Source organism: Gymnoscopelus microlampas (assembly GCF_963454915.1).
Source record: "Gymnoscopelus microlampas genome assembly, chromosome: 18".
In the NCBI taxonomy this organism is placed as follows: Eukaryota; Metazoa; Chordata; class Actinopteri; order Myctophiformes; family Myctophidae; genus Gymnoscopelus; species Gymnoscopelus microlampas.
Window position 1 is genome coordinate 42,484,998 of NC_139955.1, and position 17,442 is coordinate 42,502,439.

General features: G+C 42.6%; 1 protein-coding gene across 1 annotated transcript in view; it reads right to left on the reverse strand.

The window, feature by feature from the left end:
• The window catches only part of snx25 (sorting nexin 25), a 37,879-nt gene that overhangs the window by 15,404 nt on the left and 5,033 nt on the right, over positions 1-17,442 (reverse strand). Inside the window, exons 4-9 of the mRNA XM_084041007.1 lie at positions 9,632-9,848; positions 8,947-9,119; positions 6,504-6,690; positions 4,783-4,856; positions 3,202-3,395; positions 623-754 (exon numbers count right to left, since the gene is read on the reverse strand). Coding sequence (XP_083897133.1) covers positions 623-754; positions 3,202-3,395; positions 4,783-4,856; positions 6,504-6,690; positions 8,947-9,119; positions 9,632-9,848 — 977 coding nt within the window. The remainder of the gene's footprint in view (positions 1-622; positions 755-3,201; positions 3,396-4,782; positions 4,857-6,503; positions 6,691-8,946; positions 9,120-9,631; positions 9,849-17,442) is intronic.

Here is a 17,442-nt window from a genome sequence, read left to right on the forward strand (position 1 = left end):
ACGCACGCACGCACGCACGCACGCACACACACACACACACACACACACACACACACACACACACACACACACACACACACACACACACACACACACACACACACACACACACACACACACACACACACACACACACACACACACACACACACACACACACACACACACACACACACTTGGGGTATTACTATACTGCCCTACAAAGCCAAACGTGCAGTAAATACGTATTTTTTTTAAATATCACTTATATGCCGATATCTCATTTGACAGACCAGTTAACTCATTGAGTGCCATTGACGTGTTTCACGTGTTTTACCGCAATGGCTGAACGTTTTTTTTTAAACGTTCAGAACCCAAGATATCATCATTTGACGATTTTCTGCTCCATTCACTTCTTGTTTAACTTATTACTGAAAAAGGCTGTATCTCGGCTCCTGAGCACTTTTTTTTTACTATGAGTTTTTGGCCCAGACATGCTGCTATTTTTGAAAAATCGTAAATATGTGCGCAAATTAATATATTTATATTCTTCTAAAGCGAATATTTTTAACTCAAATCTTTGCTTCTGGGGGGTCTCAAACAAAACATTTTCTCCGTCCGTCCGTCCGTCCGTCCGTCTTACCTTATTGGCCGTTTTGAGCGTCTCCACCAGCTCCCAGAAGCTGATCAGGGCTCTCTTATCCACCCTCTCCATGTAAACTCTGAAGTGTTCCCTGTAACCGGGGTTACACAGGATGTCATCAAACTGCAAGATCTGGACGAGAGACACAGAGAGAGAGAGAGAGAGAGAGAGAGAGACAGAGAGACAGAGAGACAGAGACAGAGACAGAGACAGAGAGAGAGAGAGAGAGAGAGAGAGAGAGAGAGAGAGAGAGAGAGAAAGGGAGGGAGGGAGAGAGATAGAGAGGTTACACAGGATGTCAGACAGAGAGAGTATGGAGAGCTTTCACATGCATCCTGTTGGTTTGTAAAAACAAAACAGATTTTCTTTTCTTAACTTATTATGATCAAAAGGCTCGTCTCCAAGCCAGTGCTTGATTGGCTGTCAGGGGGTCAGGGGGCTGTCATTGGCTGACAACATTGTATAAAATAGGCGAAAAATCTACAAGCTCACAGCTTGGGAGCTTCTAGATCAGCTCACAACGCGTCACATCGCGACGCGTTGTGAGCTTGTAGATCTGCTATTTTCAAATAGCTGATGTATTATGTTAAAGTGCTCATGTGCCCCATAGTTGCTTATTTTGGGCTGGTTTTCCTACACCTGGTTGCTTGTTTCTCTCACAGAATCTGGCAACACTGGTGGTGAACGAGGGGATCTGGGGGATCTGCCTTCCTCTGTTGCAATCGTCTGCAATGTACGTACTTTATATTCCTCTATTGACGTTGAGCAATCAGCCCCAACAGCCTTCTGTGAGCCAGTGTTGATTTCGTCGACTAAAACTATGACGAAAAATGCTCGACTACCTTTTTTCACTGACGAAAACTACATAAAAACTAATCTATGATGACTAAAACTAAGACTAAATATATTGACAATTTCGTCAACAAATAAAAACTAGGCTAAAATGTTAGTGACGGACTATAGTGGAGAAGATATCCAGTAGAACTAAAAGACGAGTCATTTTATGCTTGGTTGAGCTCGGGTGTTGCGCTCACCACGCGCCGCGCTGCGACGCGTTGTGAGCTTGTAGATCGGCTATTTTCAGCATGCAACCAAGTGTAAAATCAGCCATTACGACGCCATCAAGGCACCGCCAACACACATTTTAATCGACTATAGATTTAGTCTACTATAATCTTATGATATTTAATCGACTAAAACTAGACAAAAACTAAAACGTTTCAGATGACTAAAATATGACTAAAACTAAATTAAATGTTATTCAAAAGACTATGAAAACTAAATCAAAATTTGCAGTCAAAATCAACACTGCTGTGAGCATGGTGGGTTGCTGGGATTGCCCTCAGAGCAGACTATGAATGAATGAGTTGGTTCACACACACACACACACACACACACACACACACACACACACACACACACACACACACACACACGCACACACACGAGAAGTACACAGCAGTCTTCAGAACATCATCAGGGTGTGTGCATGAATCAGGTCGGCCAGAGAAGCTATTTAAGCATATACAGTAAAGCATATAAAAGAATGCCATGTCACAAAGTAAGTGTGTTTCTTAACAGGTATACCCCGCGCTCAGAAGAGTTCAATAAAAGCAGGAGAAATGGCAGCACTCCCCGACGTGTCCTTCAGTTGTTGTTTTTTTTTTTTCAGGCAACCAAACCAAGGTCGCCCTGTGCCTATCTGAATAAAAAACACACCTCAAGGACACTTCCCTCCTTCCGTTGAGTGCTGAGCATTCTTCTGCTTTTATATATCGTCCTCAGAGCAGCCAGAGAATGGCCGAGGGAGGCACGTTTAACCCATTGATACCTGGAACTGTGTCATTTTTAGATTTGAGCTAAAAAGCATTATTTTACACTTTGGGCTATTCAAAAATAGCAGATATACAAGCTCATAGCGCGGCACCGAGTGCCGCGCTACGAGCTTGTAGATCTGCTATTTTTGAAAAATCGTGAAAATGTGTGCAAATCTTTGAATATATATATTTTTAAAGTGAACATTTTTTACTCAAATCTTTGCTTCTGGGGGGTCCCTGGAACAAAATATTTTGATGGCAGTCTGCGGCCAAATATATATAATTTTGGGGGTCCTTGACATGAAAAAGATTGAGCACCACTGATATGGAAACATAAGTTTTTCAGAAAACTGTTGGGATTTAGGAGACATGTAGAATCGGCTTCAGGTCTCAATGGGTTAAAAGGGTGCGTACGCTGGCCTGGGCGCTTCTTCTTTTTTTCACACCATTTCTGAGGCATATGAGGTGAAGTAGATGTACAGTAAGCCAGTGCTTCTCAAACATTTTCCTGCCAGGGACCCCCAAATTGATATGTATTTGGCCGCGGACCCCCATCTGAAAATATGTTGTGCCAGGGACCCCCAGAAGCAAAGATATCGAATAGCCAAAGTATACACGGTTAAAGTGGTCAAAATGATTGTGATGCTAAATTCACGCATTTTGCTGGGTGGGGACCCCCTGGAACCCCCTCAAGGACCCCCCCCACTTTGAGAACCAATGCAGTAAGTGACGTTTGCGATGTGAAGTTGCGTTTTTTTTTACCCTCTGGCTCTGCGGGCCCTCGCTGTCCTCGGTGGCCCCCCCCTCCTCGGTGTGGTCGTAGTTGGGACCCCCCAGCAGGCGGATCCTCTTCTCGCACTGCTTCTTGGCCACGGTCAGCTGGTTGATGTAGCGCTTCATGTCTCTGGCGCGCAGCAGGTCGGCCTTCATCGCGGACGACTCCTTGCCTTTGCGCTCTGACAGGGCGGGAAGAACAAAGAGACGAGGTTTATTATAGCCCGACACTCAGCCTGGATTTTAGCAAGCAGTGGTGTAAAGTAAATACTGTAAGTACATTTACTCAAGTACTGTGCACTTAACCCATTGAGACCTGAAGCCGATTATACATGTCTCCTAAATCTCAACAGTTTCCTGAAAAACGTATGTTTCTATATCAGTGGTGCTCAATCTTTTTCATGTCAAGGACCCCCAAAATCATATGTATTTGGCCGCGGACCCCCATCAAAATATTTTGTTCCAGGGACCCCCCAGAAGCAAAGATTTGAGTTAAAACTATTCGCTTTAAAAATATATATATATTCAAAGATTTGAACACATTTTCACGATTTTTCAAAAATAGCAGATCTACAAGCTCGTAGCGCGGCACTCGGTGCCGCGCTATGAGCTTGTAGATCTGCTATTTTTGAATAGCCCAAAGTGTAAATTAATGCTTTTTAGCTCAAATCTAAAAATGACACAGTTCCAGGTCTTAATGGGTTAAGTACAGTTTTTAGGTACTTTTCAAAGTTTATGGAAATGTTCACCTAAACTTTGCAGGTTCAAAGTGGTAAAAGAAATTAGGACACATCAGCTGCAAAATGACCAATACCGACCAAAAACCTAAAGTAAACGCATTGTGAGCTTGTAGATCTGCTATTTTCAGCAGGCAACCAAGTGTAAAATAAGCCATTACAACGCCATCATGGCACCGCCAAAATACATTTTAATCGACTATAGATTTAGTCTACTATAATCTTATGATATTTAACTCACTGAGTGAGTTATTTCTGCCTATTTCTGGCCAGTACGATTATTATTATATTATTATTTTTTTTTTTTCAAAGTAAAAAAAAAGTGCTTAGGAAGCGAGATACAGCCTTTTCAGTTATAAGTTAAACAAGGAGTGGAAATGTTCACCTATACTTTGCAGGTTCAAAGTGGTAAAAGAAATTACTAGGACACATCAGCTGCAAAATGACCAGTACCGACCAAAAACCTAAAATAAAGGCAGATACATTGGCCAGACTGATATACAGAATCAGTCTACACTGTAGCTCAAATTGCTACACCCGACTGCATAGCGAGATGTGATGATGATGATGATGATGATGATGATGATGATGATGGATACTGTAGGTCCATTAGATTTGACTCTCACATGGATGAATCCATTGTCCAATCCAATGTGATAACACAAGTCTCTGATATCGTGTGAATATTAGGATGAAATATTTTGGTGGTGTTTGTCAGACAGACTGGTGGTGGTGCTGTGTGTGTGTGTGTGTGTGTGTGTGTGTGTGTGTGTGTGTGTGTGTGTGTGTGTGTGTGTGTGTGTGTGTGTGTGTGTGTGCGTGTGAGCTGTACCTTTCTGCTGCTTCTTCAGTGCAGGCAGACTGCTGATGGTGGTGGCATGGATGATCTCTACTACTATCTGATACCTAGAGAGAGAGACAGAGAGAGACAGAGAGAGACAGAGAGAGAGAGAGAGAGAGAGAGAGAGAGAGAGAGAGGATGAAAGAAAGAACGAGAGAATGAGAGAGAGAACGAGAGAGAGAGACAGACAGACGGAGACAGAGAGAGAGAGAGAGATACATGGATTAACCCTATTTCTATATCAGCGGTGCTCAAACTTTTTCATGTCAAGGACCCCCAAAATGATATGCATTTGGCCGCAGACCGCCATCAAAATATTTTGTTCCAGGGACCCCCCCAGAAGCAAAGATTTGAGTTAAAAATATTCGCTTTAAAAATATATATATTCAAAGATTTGCACACATTTTCACGATTTTTCAAAAATAGCAGATCTACAAGCTCGTAGCGCGGCACTCGGTGCCGCGCTACGAGCTTGTATATCTGTTATTTTTGAATAGTCAAAGTGTAAAATAAAGCTTTTTAGCTCAAATCTAAAAATGACACAGTTCCAGGTCTTAATGGGTTAAAGGCTGATTGCTCAACGTCAATAGAGGAATACACGTACATGCAAACGATTGCAACAAGAGGAATGCAGTTCCCCCAGATCCTCGTTCACCACATTTAACCCGCTTCTACTACATACTGTACAGCCAAACGGGTGAAGAAATTGAAGATTGAGGCTTAAAACCTTTGCTTTTGTGAACTCTAAAGATCATTAGGGGTTTATCGGAAGACGCTTCTGAACACGTATTCTATTGCTAGTTTGACCCACTTCAAATACTCTAATCGAATAACTAATAACCGAAAATAGCCTATCTATAAACATACTATAAGACATACAATACATACATTACGATAAGCCTTTTTTGGGGACTTTTGATAAAAGAACACACAGAAATAGATGTGATATGTATTTCGCCGCAGACCCCCCCATCTCAAAACGTTTTGTTCCAGGGACCCCAGAAGCAAAGATTTGAGTTAAAAAATGTTTGCTTTAAAAAATATATATATTCAATTTTCCGCATATATTCGATCTAGGCAATGAATGTGTTAATAAGAGAACCGCAGGAATAGGTGAACACTGTTCAGCGCTACACCGCCACCACACATGGCAGCACGACACATAACACAGGGTGCTGACTGACACAGCGCGTCAGAAACGCTCCTTATTTCACTGAAAACCACAAGAAAAAAGGAAAAAAGAAAAAATGCCTGCTCCAAATTTAGAAGCTATGGTCTGTTCGACCGTGTCTGTTCCCATGGTAACGCCACAGTACTAGTTAACAACACCTGTTTTTCCCAGCCGGTATATGTGTGTGTGTGTGTGTGTGTGTGTGCGTGCGCGTGCGTGCAAATAATATCACTGACATTACATCTGTGTGTGTGTGTGCGTGCGTGCGTGCGTGCGTGCGTGCGTGCGTGCGTGCGTGCGTGCGTGCGTGCGTGCGTGCGTGCGTGCGTGCGTGCGTGCGTGCGTGCGTGCGTGCGTGCGTGCGTCTTTGCTTCTGGGGGGGTCCCTGGAACAAAACTATTTTGAGATGGGGGGGGTCTGCGGCCAAATACATATCATTTTGGGGGTCTTTAGCCACAGAAGAGTGTGAGAACCACTGCTCTAGTGTGTACTAGGAGGTGTACCGTACTAGTGTGTACTTAGGAGGTGTGCTGTGCAGTACCTGAGTTGTTTGAGGAAGTCCACGTCGGCGGAGGTGGAGATGAGTTTGATGAAGTCCTCGTAGGAGGCGGCGTAGGTGTAGGCCTTCTTCTGCTGCTCCGCCTGCTGCTCCCGCTGCTCCAGCTGGGACAGCAGCATGGTGTTGATGGAGTCGGGGTCGCTCAGCACCTCCACCAGAGGCTTCAGCACTGGAGGGAGCACACACACAGAGAGGGGTTTGGATTACTATACACAGGGGTGCACATAACTGGTGCGCAGGTGCGCATGCGCACCCAAAATAAATAATGCGCGGCACAGCAGACGACGCGAGGTGCATTTGCGTACCAACGGCTGGGACAGGAATTTCCAAGCTTTTTTTTTTTAGCAAAAATAAAAAATAAAAGCCTGGAGATCGAGGCTAGGAATTAACTTCCTGAAGCCACACTCACACAATCACGCTAAAGAACGCGTCGGCCCCATGTACAGTCATTAGGCGCCGGGGGAGGGGACGCATGCTGTACGTGATTGCGTGAGTGTTGCCTTGCATCGCCTCGCTGCGTGCACGCAGCCAGCAGCGGCTGTTGCACTCGTCACAGATGACGAACCGACCGTAATGGTGCAAAATATGCCACGAACGGCCCAATCTGGCGGATAAAAGCAGCGCAGCACAGGGCACCGACCTTGGGGGCTTCACCTAGCCGCGTGAGAAAAAAAAACATACTAGACCTAAAAAGTTATGTGCACCCCTGACTATACAAGTGAGCACCTCTCCACTAGGGGCTTCAGCACTGGATGGAGCACAAGGCAGTGATGATTTTGACAGCAAATTTTGATTTAGCTCCATTCCATTCCATTTAGTTTTAGTCATATTTTAGTCACCTGAAATGTTTTAGTTTTTGTCTAGTTTTTGTCGACTAAATATCATACGATTATAGTCGCCTAAATCTACAGTTGATTTAGTCGACTATAATATATGTTGGCGATGCTATGATGGCGTCGTAACGGCTGATTTTACACTTGGTTGCATGCTGAAAATAGCCGATCTACAAGCTCACAACGCGTCGCAGCGCGACGCGTGGTGGGCTTGTAGATCTGCTATTTTCAGAGCGCGACACCCGAGCGCAACCAAACATAAAATGACTTGTCGTTTAGTTCTACTGGATCTCTTCTCCACTAGATCCCTCACTAACATTTTAGTCCAGTTTTGATTTGTTGACGAAATTGTCAATATATTTAGTCTTAGTTTTAGTCATCATAGCTTAGCTTTTATTTCGTTTTTATTTCGTTTTCGTCAGTGAAAAAAAGGTAGTCGACGAATATTTCTCGTCATTGTTTTAGTCGACGAAATCAACTATACTAGTGAGCCCCTCCCTACCAGGGGCTTCAACACTGGATGGAGCACACACAGAGAGAGGTTTTGATTACTATACTATAGTGAGCAGTGGTGGAAAGTAACTAAGTACATGTACATAAGTACTGTACAGTACTTAAGTAAACATTTGAGTTACTTTTTTACTTTACTAGAGTATTTCCAATTTGTACTATACATTGCCATGATGGGAGCCAGTTAAAGAGTTTGGGACAGACAGGCAGGGAGGACAAAGCCCCCCTTTGTTCTCGGCTGCATCTTAAAATGCAATATTATCGGATTCTGACGTCTGATCCCATCTAATGGAAACCGTTATCTAATTACATCTAATGGAATTGCATTATTGGCGTGGCTGATACAGCACTACTACACTGGAGAGTGGAGAACACACACACACACACACACACACACACACACACACACACACACACACACACACACACACACACACACACACACACACACACACACACACACACACACACACACACACACAGAGTGACCCTCGTCAAAGTTGCAGTGGTTACCTTTAGTGGTGATGACTTTGGTCCAGTGTTGATTTTGACACAAAATTTTGATTTAGTTTTAGTCATAGTATTTTGAATACAATTCCATTTAGTTTTAGTCATATTTTAGTAATCTGAAATGTTTTAGTTTTTGTCTAGTTTTAGTCGACTGATTATCATAAGATTATAGTCGACTAAATCTACAGTCGATTTAGTCGACTAAAATGTATTTTGACGGTGCCGTGATGACGTCGTAATGGCTGATTGTACACACCCAAGCGCAACCAAACATAAAACGACTTGTCTTTTAGTTCTATTGGATCTCTTCTCCACTAGTCCCTTTAGTCAGGTTTTTATTTGTTGACGAAACCGTCAGTGAATTTAGCCCTGGTTTTAGTCACAGTGGCTTAGTTTTTATTTTGTTTTTATTTCATTTTTCGTCAGTGAAAAAAGGTAGTCGAGTAGGTTTTAGTCGACGAAATCGACACTGCTTCGGTCAGACAGCAGCGTAAGGCGTGACTCTCTAACTAACCTTTAGTGGTGATGACTTCGGTCAGACAGCAGCGTAAAGGCGTGACTCTCTAACTAACCTTTAGTGGTGATGACTTCGGTCAGACAGCAGCGTAGCGTGCGTGACTTGGCGTCCCTCTGCGGCAGCAGACACAGCAGCAGGAGGCGAGCGACGCAGCGCAGGAACGCCAGCTCACAGTCTGGACTCACCAGACACGGATGGAGAGGGAAGGGCCTCGCACACTCCTCTGGTCTGAGAAACGGAGAGAGAAGAGAGAGAGACAGAGAGAGATAGAGAGAGAGAGGTAAACCCAAACTGGAAGGGATAGCAATGGGAGCTGTGTGTGTGTGTGTGTGTGTGTGTGTGTGTGTGTGTGTGTGTGTGTGTGTGTGTGTGTGTGTGTGTGTGTGTGTGTGTGTGTGTGTGTGTGTGTGTGTGTGTGTGTGTGTGTGTGTGTGTGTGCGCGTGCGTGCGTGCGTGAGTGTGTGAGTGTCTGTGTTAAAAGATAATGATATAAAATCAGTCTAAAAATCTAAAAATCGTCTCTTATTGCGGGTCCCTGGCTTATCTTTTCAAATGGGGGTCCCTGGGCTAATGTGTGTCGATTTGGGGGTCCTTGACGCAAAAAAGGTTGAAAACCACTGATTAAAATGACATTAGATCTATATATGAGGTAGGTGTGTGTGTGTGTGTGTGTGTGTGTGTGTGTGTGTGTGTGTGTGTGTGTGTGTGTGTGTGTGTGTGTGTGGCGTGCGTGCGCCTACCTGGCTGACGCGGCCTTGAGGTCGGTGAAGTGCGTGTGCAGGATACGGATGGTGTCGTAGCACACGACGTTGACCAGGTCGATGTCGGCCAGCCGCGACCTCAGCTGGGTCACGGCCGTCCACCAGTCCTGCACCAGCATGGAGTAGAGCTGGCCTTCGTCGCGACTCAGCGGCCCGTACCACGACAGAATGTAGTCTCTGTACGAGTAGTCGAACACTGCGGAGACAAAAGAGAGAGAGACAGAAAGAGCCCAGAAAGTCAAGTCAAGTGTTATTTTGAAGAACAGCCACCGTTCGTACAAAAGTAAAACTCAATTTTCTTGCTGTCGGGGCAGAAACTTTGTGGGGTTTTTTTGTAAATTAACCCCCTACTCGATCATACTACAGCGTCACACAAAAGCATCAAAGGTAGCAGTTTTGGACACATGAGGTTTCCAACTGACAAACGATTTGCTTCACATCAACGGATAATAATAAAATATGTATGAACAGTTATAAAAAGTATAGTATCCACACATTCCTAAGATAAGACAATGTATGATCCCATATCCCCGTAAAGACTCACACAGAATAGTGTGAACACTCACACGCATGCACACGCAGTCACGCACGCACACACACACACACACACACACACACACACACACACACACACACACACACACACACACACACACACACACACACACACACACACACACACACACACACACACACACACACACACACACACACACACACACACACAGTTTTCGAAACAGTAATCAGGCAGGTTGTTCCAGAGTAGGACCATATTAGGGACAAGATGCATGTTTACGAGATTTAGATGTTATTCTAGGTACAGTTAGGAGATCAGTGTCTAAACATCTGAGCGGTCTGACTGGTTTACATGTACTGTAGTGACTAGTGAGAACTAAGCAAACCTTTTAAGAGCTTTGTCAAACAATTAGTAGTATGTTGAAATAATTTCTGTATTGAAATAGGAGTCAATGAAGTCATCCGATTATTAGTAGCCTTTCTCATCCCAGTGAGCGCTGGGAGTCCAGCCAACAGTAATCTGACCCGTTGGAGATGAATGAATGAATGCATGGACCAATTTTTCACAATCATGATTGAGACATGAAGCTCCTAACTTTGGAGATGTTTTTTCAACAGATAAAACGCAGATCTACAAGCTCATCTTAGTGCGGCACTCGGTGCCGCACTAAGATGAGCGTTGTGAGCTTGTAGATCTGCTATTTTTGGCATAAGTTCTCCTCGGAATAGGCACGCTAGGGTTCAAGTGGCAAATGTAAAAAAAATGAAATCATATCAAACAAACAGTTGGCGGCCCCCCTGTAGTAACTCTGAGGACCACCTAGGGGTCCCGGACCCCCTGTTAAAGACCGGCCGGCCCGCGGGCCATTTGCGGCCCGCGAGGGGCAACTGTCCGGCCCGCACCAAACCCTGTCACTTGGCTAGTGAAAGTTGCAGGCATGGTGTGTGTGATATGAAATGTGAGCTTACCATAATCACAGTCATCCTTAATTCATATTCAAGGGCTTTTGGAGAGAAATGAGACAGACTCCAGTCACTTTTAGAGCACTGCAGAGGTGTGTGTGTGTGTGTGTGTGTGTGTGTGTGTGTGTGTGTGTGTGTGTGTGTGTGTGTGTGTGTGTGTGTGTGTGTGTGTGTGTGTGTGTGTGTGTCCAGCTGATGCTCATTGACGCTCCTTAATTTTATACTAGAAGATAATTGAGGTGACTGGGCTGAAACTTTACCTCAGTAAATGACATGGAACTCCATATTTGGGCATGGCTGACATCATATTGACAACATAATGATGGCGTGAGCTTTGAATCAGCTCGGCTTAAAACCAGACTGCACAGTGTGAATGACACACATGGAGAGAGACATTGAGGAAGCCTTCATCACCAAGAAGAGGACCTATTCCAGCAGAGATCCATACATTTGATTTTCATCTGGTAATTGACCTGTAACCAATCCTGGATCGTAAGGTCACAGATCATTAATTACATTCTTGCACCATTACAGCCCATGCATAGCAGCAGCTTTGACGATGGACCCACTGTTCCCGACAACGAGCCAGCAGCAAGGCAACTCCGAAGAAGAAAGACCTTACAGTAGTCAACAGTCTACCAAGACTTTAACGCAATCGGAAGTAAAGAGACGTCGTCTGACTGACACAGGGAAGAAAACTCACACCTGTCAACAATGTGACAAGAGTTTCAGTCACCTGAGTGGCCTGAAGACACACCAGCGTGTTCACACTGGAGAAAAACCTTTCTACTGTAAACAGTGTGGCAAGAGTTTCAGTGAGTTACGTAACCTGAAGAAACACCAGCGTGTCCACACTGGAGAAAACCCTTTCTATTGTAAACAGTGTGACAAGAGTTTCGGTCTGTTAGGTAACCTGAAGACACACCAGCGTGTTCACACTGGAGAAAAACCTTTCTATTGTAAACAGTGTGACAAGAGTTTCGGTCATGTAGGTAGCCTATGGAGACACCAGCGTGTCCACACTGGAGAAAAACCTTTCTGCTGTAAACAGTGTGGTAAGAGTTTCAGTGACTTAGGTAGCCTACGGAGACACCAGCAGGTTCACACTGGAGAAAAACCTTTCTATTGTAAACTGTGTGGCGAGAGTTTCGGTCATTTAGGTCACCTGAAGACACACCAGCGTGTTCACACTGGAGAAAAACCTTTCCACTGTAAACGGTGTGACAAGAGTTTCACTCGCAATTCTCACTTGAAGACACACCAGAGTGTCCACACGGGAGAAAAACGTACTATTGTAAACAGTGTGTCAAGAGTTTCAATGAGATAGGTAAACTAAAGAGACACCAGCGTATTCACACTGGAGAAAAACCTTTCGATTGTAAACAGTGTGTCAAGAGTTTCAGTTTGTTAGATGGCCTGAAGAGACACCAGCGTATTCACACTGGAGAAAAACCTTTCTACTGTAAACGGTGTAACAAGTGTTTCAGTCGGTTAGATCACCTGAAAATACACAAGTGTGTCCACACAGTGGACTTGGGTGTTGGAAGTGCATCATTGCTCCATCATTTTTACGGTTAACCATTAACCGCTTACCAATTTCTTTTGAAATTACCGGTTAACGGCTGGCCATCACTAGCTGCTGAAGATGCATACTTTTCAAGCACACTGTAACAACCAAATAAACGGTTGGTTCTCAACTTATCAACACAGGATTTAAAGGTTTCATGACATGCTGGTTTTACGAAACATTAAGTCTTTATCATTGTCCTTCAAACGTGTATTAAAAGGTTTTAACTCCCCTCCAGTGAGCCATGGCAGGTTTTTTCTCGCAGTGTTTCGAAGCCTTCGGCTTGGTACCCTAGACATAATTTGGCCCTTGGGGAAAACTAATTGGGGAACCCTGCCCTAGCCTATAGACTTCTATACAGAGAAACAGCAATGCTATCGTGAACAACTTCATGGGGCGGCAGTGGCTCAGGAGGTAGAGGAGCGGCAGTTTGGGAAACGGAAGGTTCCCAGTTCGAAACCCAGGCTACCCCCGAAGAGTTGCTGTCGAAGTGCAACAAAAACTTACAAACAAAACAACAAAAACTTATGTTGCTATAATCAGTGGTTCTCAAACGTCATGTCAAGGGCCCCCAAAATGATATGTATTTGTCCGCAGACAACCCCCATCTCAAAATATTTTGTTCCAGGGACCGCAGAAGCTAAGATTTGAGTTAAAAGTGTGTATGTATGTATATATGTATATATGTATATATATATATATATATATATATATATATATATATATATATATATATATATATATATATATATATATATATATATATATATGAATAGCCAAAGAAATCTAAGGTGACACAGATGCGTTCCAGGTCTTAATTGGGTTAACCCATTTAGACCTGAGGCCGATTCTAAAAACAAACGCATGTTGCTATATACTGTACATAGCAACAACAACAACCCCAAAAGAGGGTTCCCGTCCTGAAAAGGTATAGTTACAAATAGGGGGTTCCCGCCCCAAAACACGGGTTAAAACATATGTAGTAGAAGCACGAGAAAGGAAGTGGCCATGCGTTAAGATAGCAGTCATTATGAAAGATTCATTCTGCCACAGCAGCACACTCAAAGTGTATCTCACCATCAAAGACTGTTGATGATGAAACATTCACACTGATATATGGAGTCACGGCAATTCAAAGAAATTCTGAGCATCACGTGCAAATGAGCCCCCCCCCCCACCCCCACACACACACACACACACACACACACACACACACACACACACAGCAGCACTCTTCGTGAACGAGTTCCCAATGAGCATGGACATCTAATGAAACGAGAGTGCTATCATATAGTCAGATACTGCTGTGACTGAGTGTGGAACCAAGTGCCTTGACGTTCGCAATGTGGGAAATTAATCCATTAAGACCGGTAACACATCTGTGTCATTTTTAGATTTCTTTGGCTATTAAAAAAAAATAGCAGATATACAAGCTCATAGCGTGGCACCGAGCTTGTAGATCTGCTTCTTTTTTTCTTTTTTTTTTAATGGTGGAAGATTTGTGCAAGTCTTATATATATACTTAACACATTCCATGCCAGCGTTTAATCTCATAATGTACTCACCAGTGCCAGCTTTTTTGTTGTTTTTTTGTTTTTTTCATGTCGCCACAGACCTTGCTAAATCCGTTAAAAGTGCGCGTTCATTTGGTTCTAAACTCACAGGGGATCTGTGTGAGACGAGCAGTGAAGACCGCTTCGCTTTGCGATCCGCCATCTTGAAGCTACAGCGGTGAACGCTAAACAGTGATCAGCGAGGAGAAAAACAACAACCGAGATAATCGACTTTTAGGTTTCGTTCTAGACAGAAAGCGGATACGATCGGAAAAAACGGAACCCGGATAATTCCGTTTCCGGTGGTGCTACCGGAACCGGAAGTGTATCAAAAATAAGTGCCATGTGAACTTTTTTTTTTCTTCAAAATTTGTAGTATCCTTGAGTGACAAAATGTTCGCTTTAAAAATATATATATATATTCAAAGATTTGCACAAAGTTTCACGATTTTTCAAAACAAAGTAGCAGATCTACAAGCTCGTAGCGGGGCACAGAGAGCTTGTATATCTGCTATCTTTGAATAGCCAAAGAAATCTAAAAATGACACAGATGCTTTCTCGGTCTTAATGGGTTAAAGACATCACATAACAGCAATTATGTATCATTCCAGTCCAGTGAGAAATATTGGGGGTGTCAAATACAGCGTGACTTGATATTTTCATCAGAGCAAGAAGAGACATTAGAAATCATTCAGTTCATTCTCTTCTCAAAATGGATGACAGACATCAAGTCAATGGAGATTCCGAGTTAGTATATATAGGCCTACTAGTACTTTTCCATTTATCATGTGTGGTTATAGTCACCCTTTCCGGGACACTTAGTCCAGGTAACGCAGAACCAGTGGTGGAAAGTAACTAAGTACATGTATTTAAGTACAATTTTGAGGTATTTGCACTTTACTTGAGTATTTCCAATTTCCAATACTTTTACTCCACTACATCTCTGAGGCAAATATTGCACTTTTACTCCACTACAATTATTTGAAAACTTTAGTTACTAGTTACTTTTCAGATATAAATTATAATATTATAAAACCTACATTAACCACTTTAGCCCTATTTTATACATAGGCTATTTGAAAATAGCCGATCTACAAGCTCACAACGCGTCGCGATGCGACGCGTTGTGAGCTTGTAGATCTGCTATTTTCAAACATTTTAGTACTTTTACTTTTGGTACTTTAAGTGCATTTTGATACCAATACTATTGCACTTTTACTCAAGTACATTTTGAATTCCGGACTTTCACTTGTAACGGAGTACTTCTACATTGCAGTATCGATACTTTTACTTAAGTAAAACACTTGAGTACTTTTTCCACCACTGCGCAGAGCGTCTGTCCCTTCCGTCCCTATGACAACCTGGTCATCACTCCAAGCATCTGTGGAATGACCGCTGTGGAATGACACCCACACATGCTTGACCATTTACTCTGTCGTTTGCTGACCAGTGTTCGTCTCTACTAGTGCTGCAACTATCCATTATCTTCATAGCAATTATTCTATCGGTTATTACCTTTCCCATTAATTGGATAAATCAAGAAGCGCTGGGGGAGTTTTTGTATATAATTGAATGAATCAATTAGTCAGATTAACCACTTAAACCCTATTTTATTCTTATAAAATAGGGACTATAGCCGATCTACAAAATCACGCTTAGCATTGCAACGCGTTGCGAGCTATTTTCACCATTTTGATTAAAATAATTAAAAATATATATATATACATATATACATATTAGGGCCGGGACTTTATCGCGTTAAATTAGATCAATTCATTACAGAAAAATTATCGCGTTAAAAAAATTAACGCATTTTAATCGCACCTATTTTTGCACCGCGGAACGTTTCTCACTGGACGAGTTTCAGACGGACCGTTTATAGCAGCGCACCAACAGACGGTAATTCTCACTTCTCAGGCATGACAGACCATAGATATATATAAAGGCTAGATGGCTCAAGGGGCGGCGCAAGCGTAGCTCAACCGCGGCCATCTTGCGACGGTCACTCATAACATTATGTCTATGGTGCATATACTTTGAAATAACCATAGCGTGCTCAATTTTCATCCGATTTTCAAACGGTTTGGTGTTTTGTAAACACCAAAGATGTAGTTATGATACTGCATACTTATAATTATAATCATGTTTTTTTTTTTTAATACAATAATATCATAACTACATCTTTGGTGTTTACAAAACACCAAACCGTTTGAAAATCGGATGAAAATTGAGCACGCTATGGTTATTTCAAAGTATATGCACCATAGACATAATGTTATGAATGACCGTCCCAAGATGGCCGCCATGTGGCGACGTCGTACTCCATTGGCCAGCAGCGCGGGTGAGTCATCTAGCCTTTATATATATCTATGTGACAGACAACAAAGTCTACTGCAGCCAGCCAGCACAGGGCATGAAAACATGATGCCTGCTTGATAATGTTGGCTGGGCAAGTCAGAATCTGTAATGGATGCCCCCGCCTACGCGCGCGTTGGGGGGGTGCGCTGGTGGGGGGGTTCCACGAGGCGGTGCGGATCACATGCGCGCAATTTTAATTCATAATAATTAATGAATCTACTATAAACAACAGTAACAACACTCTACCAGCCTCCAGTGGTGGAAAATTGCTGATCTAAAAGCTCACAATGCCTTGCGCTTGTAGATCTGCTATTTTCACATGGCTGTAATGTTTTATAATAATAATCGAAATCTACAAAGTAACTAGTAACTGTTTTTCAAGTTTTCAAATAATTGTAGTGGAGTAAAAGTACAATATTTGCCTCTGAGATATAGTGGAGTTACTGGAGTAGAAATAAAAGTATTAAAAATTGGAAATACTCTAGAGTCAAGTGCAAATACCTAAAAATTGTACTTAAGTACAGTTCTTGAGTACATGTACTTAAAGACGTATGCCAAAATCCATTTGAAAAAATTGCTTTTCACTGTTCTCAGGTCAAATATTGAAATGCGATTAAAATGCGATTAATTGCGATTAATTAATTACAAAGCCTCTAATTAATTAGATTAATTTTTTTAATCGAGTCCCAGCCCTAATACATATACATAATATTCGAATATTGGTCTTAAAATGTGCAGATATTCGAATATGTTTGAATATTATTATTATTATAAAAAAATATTATTATTTTTTTTTCGAGTGCTTGGATACAATAAAACATATATTTTGTTTC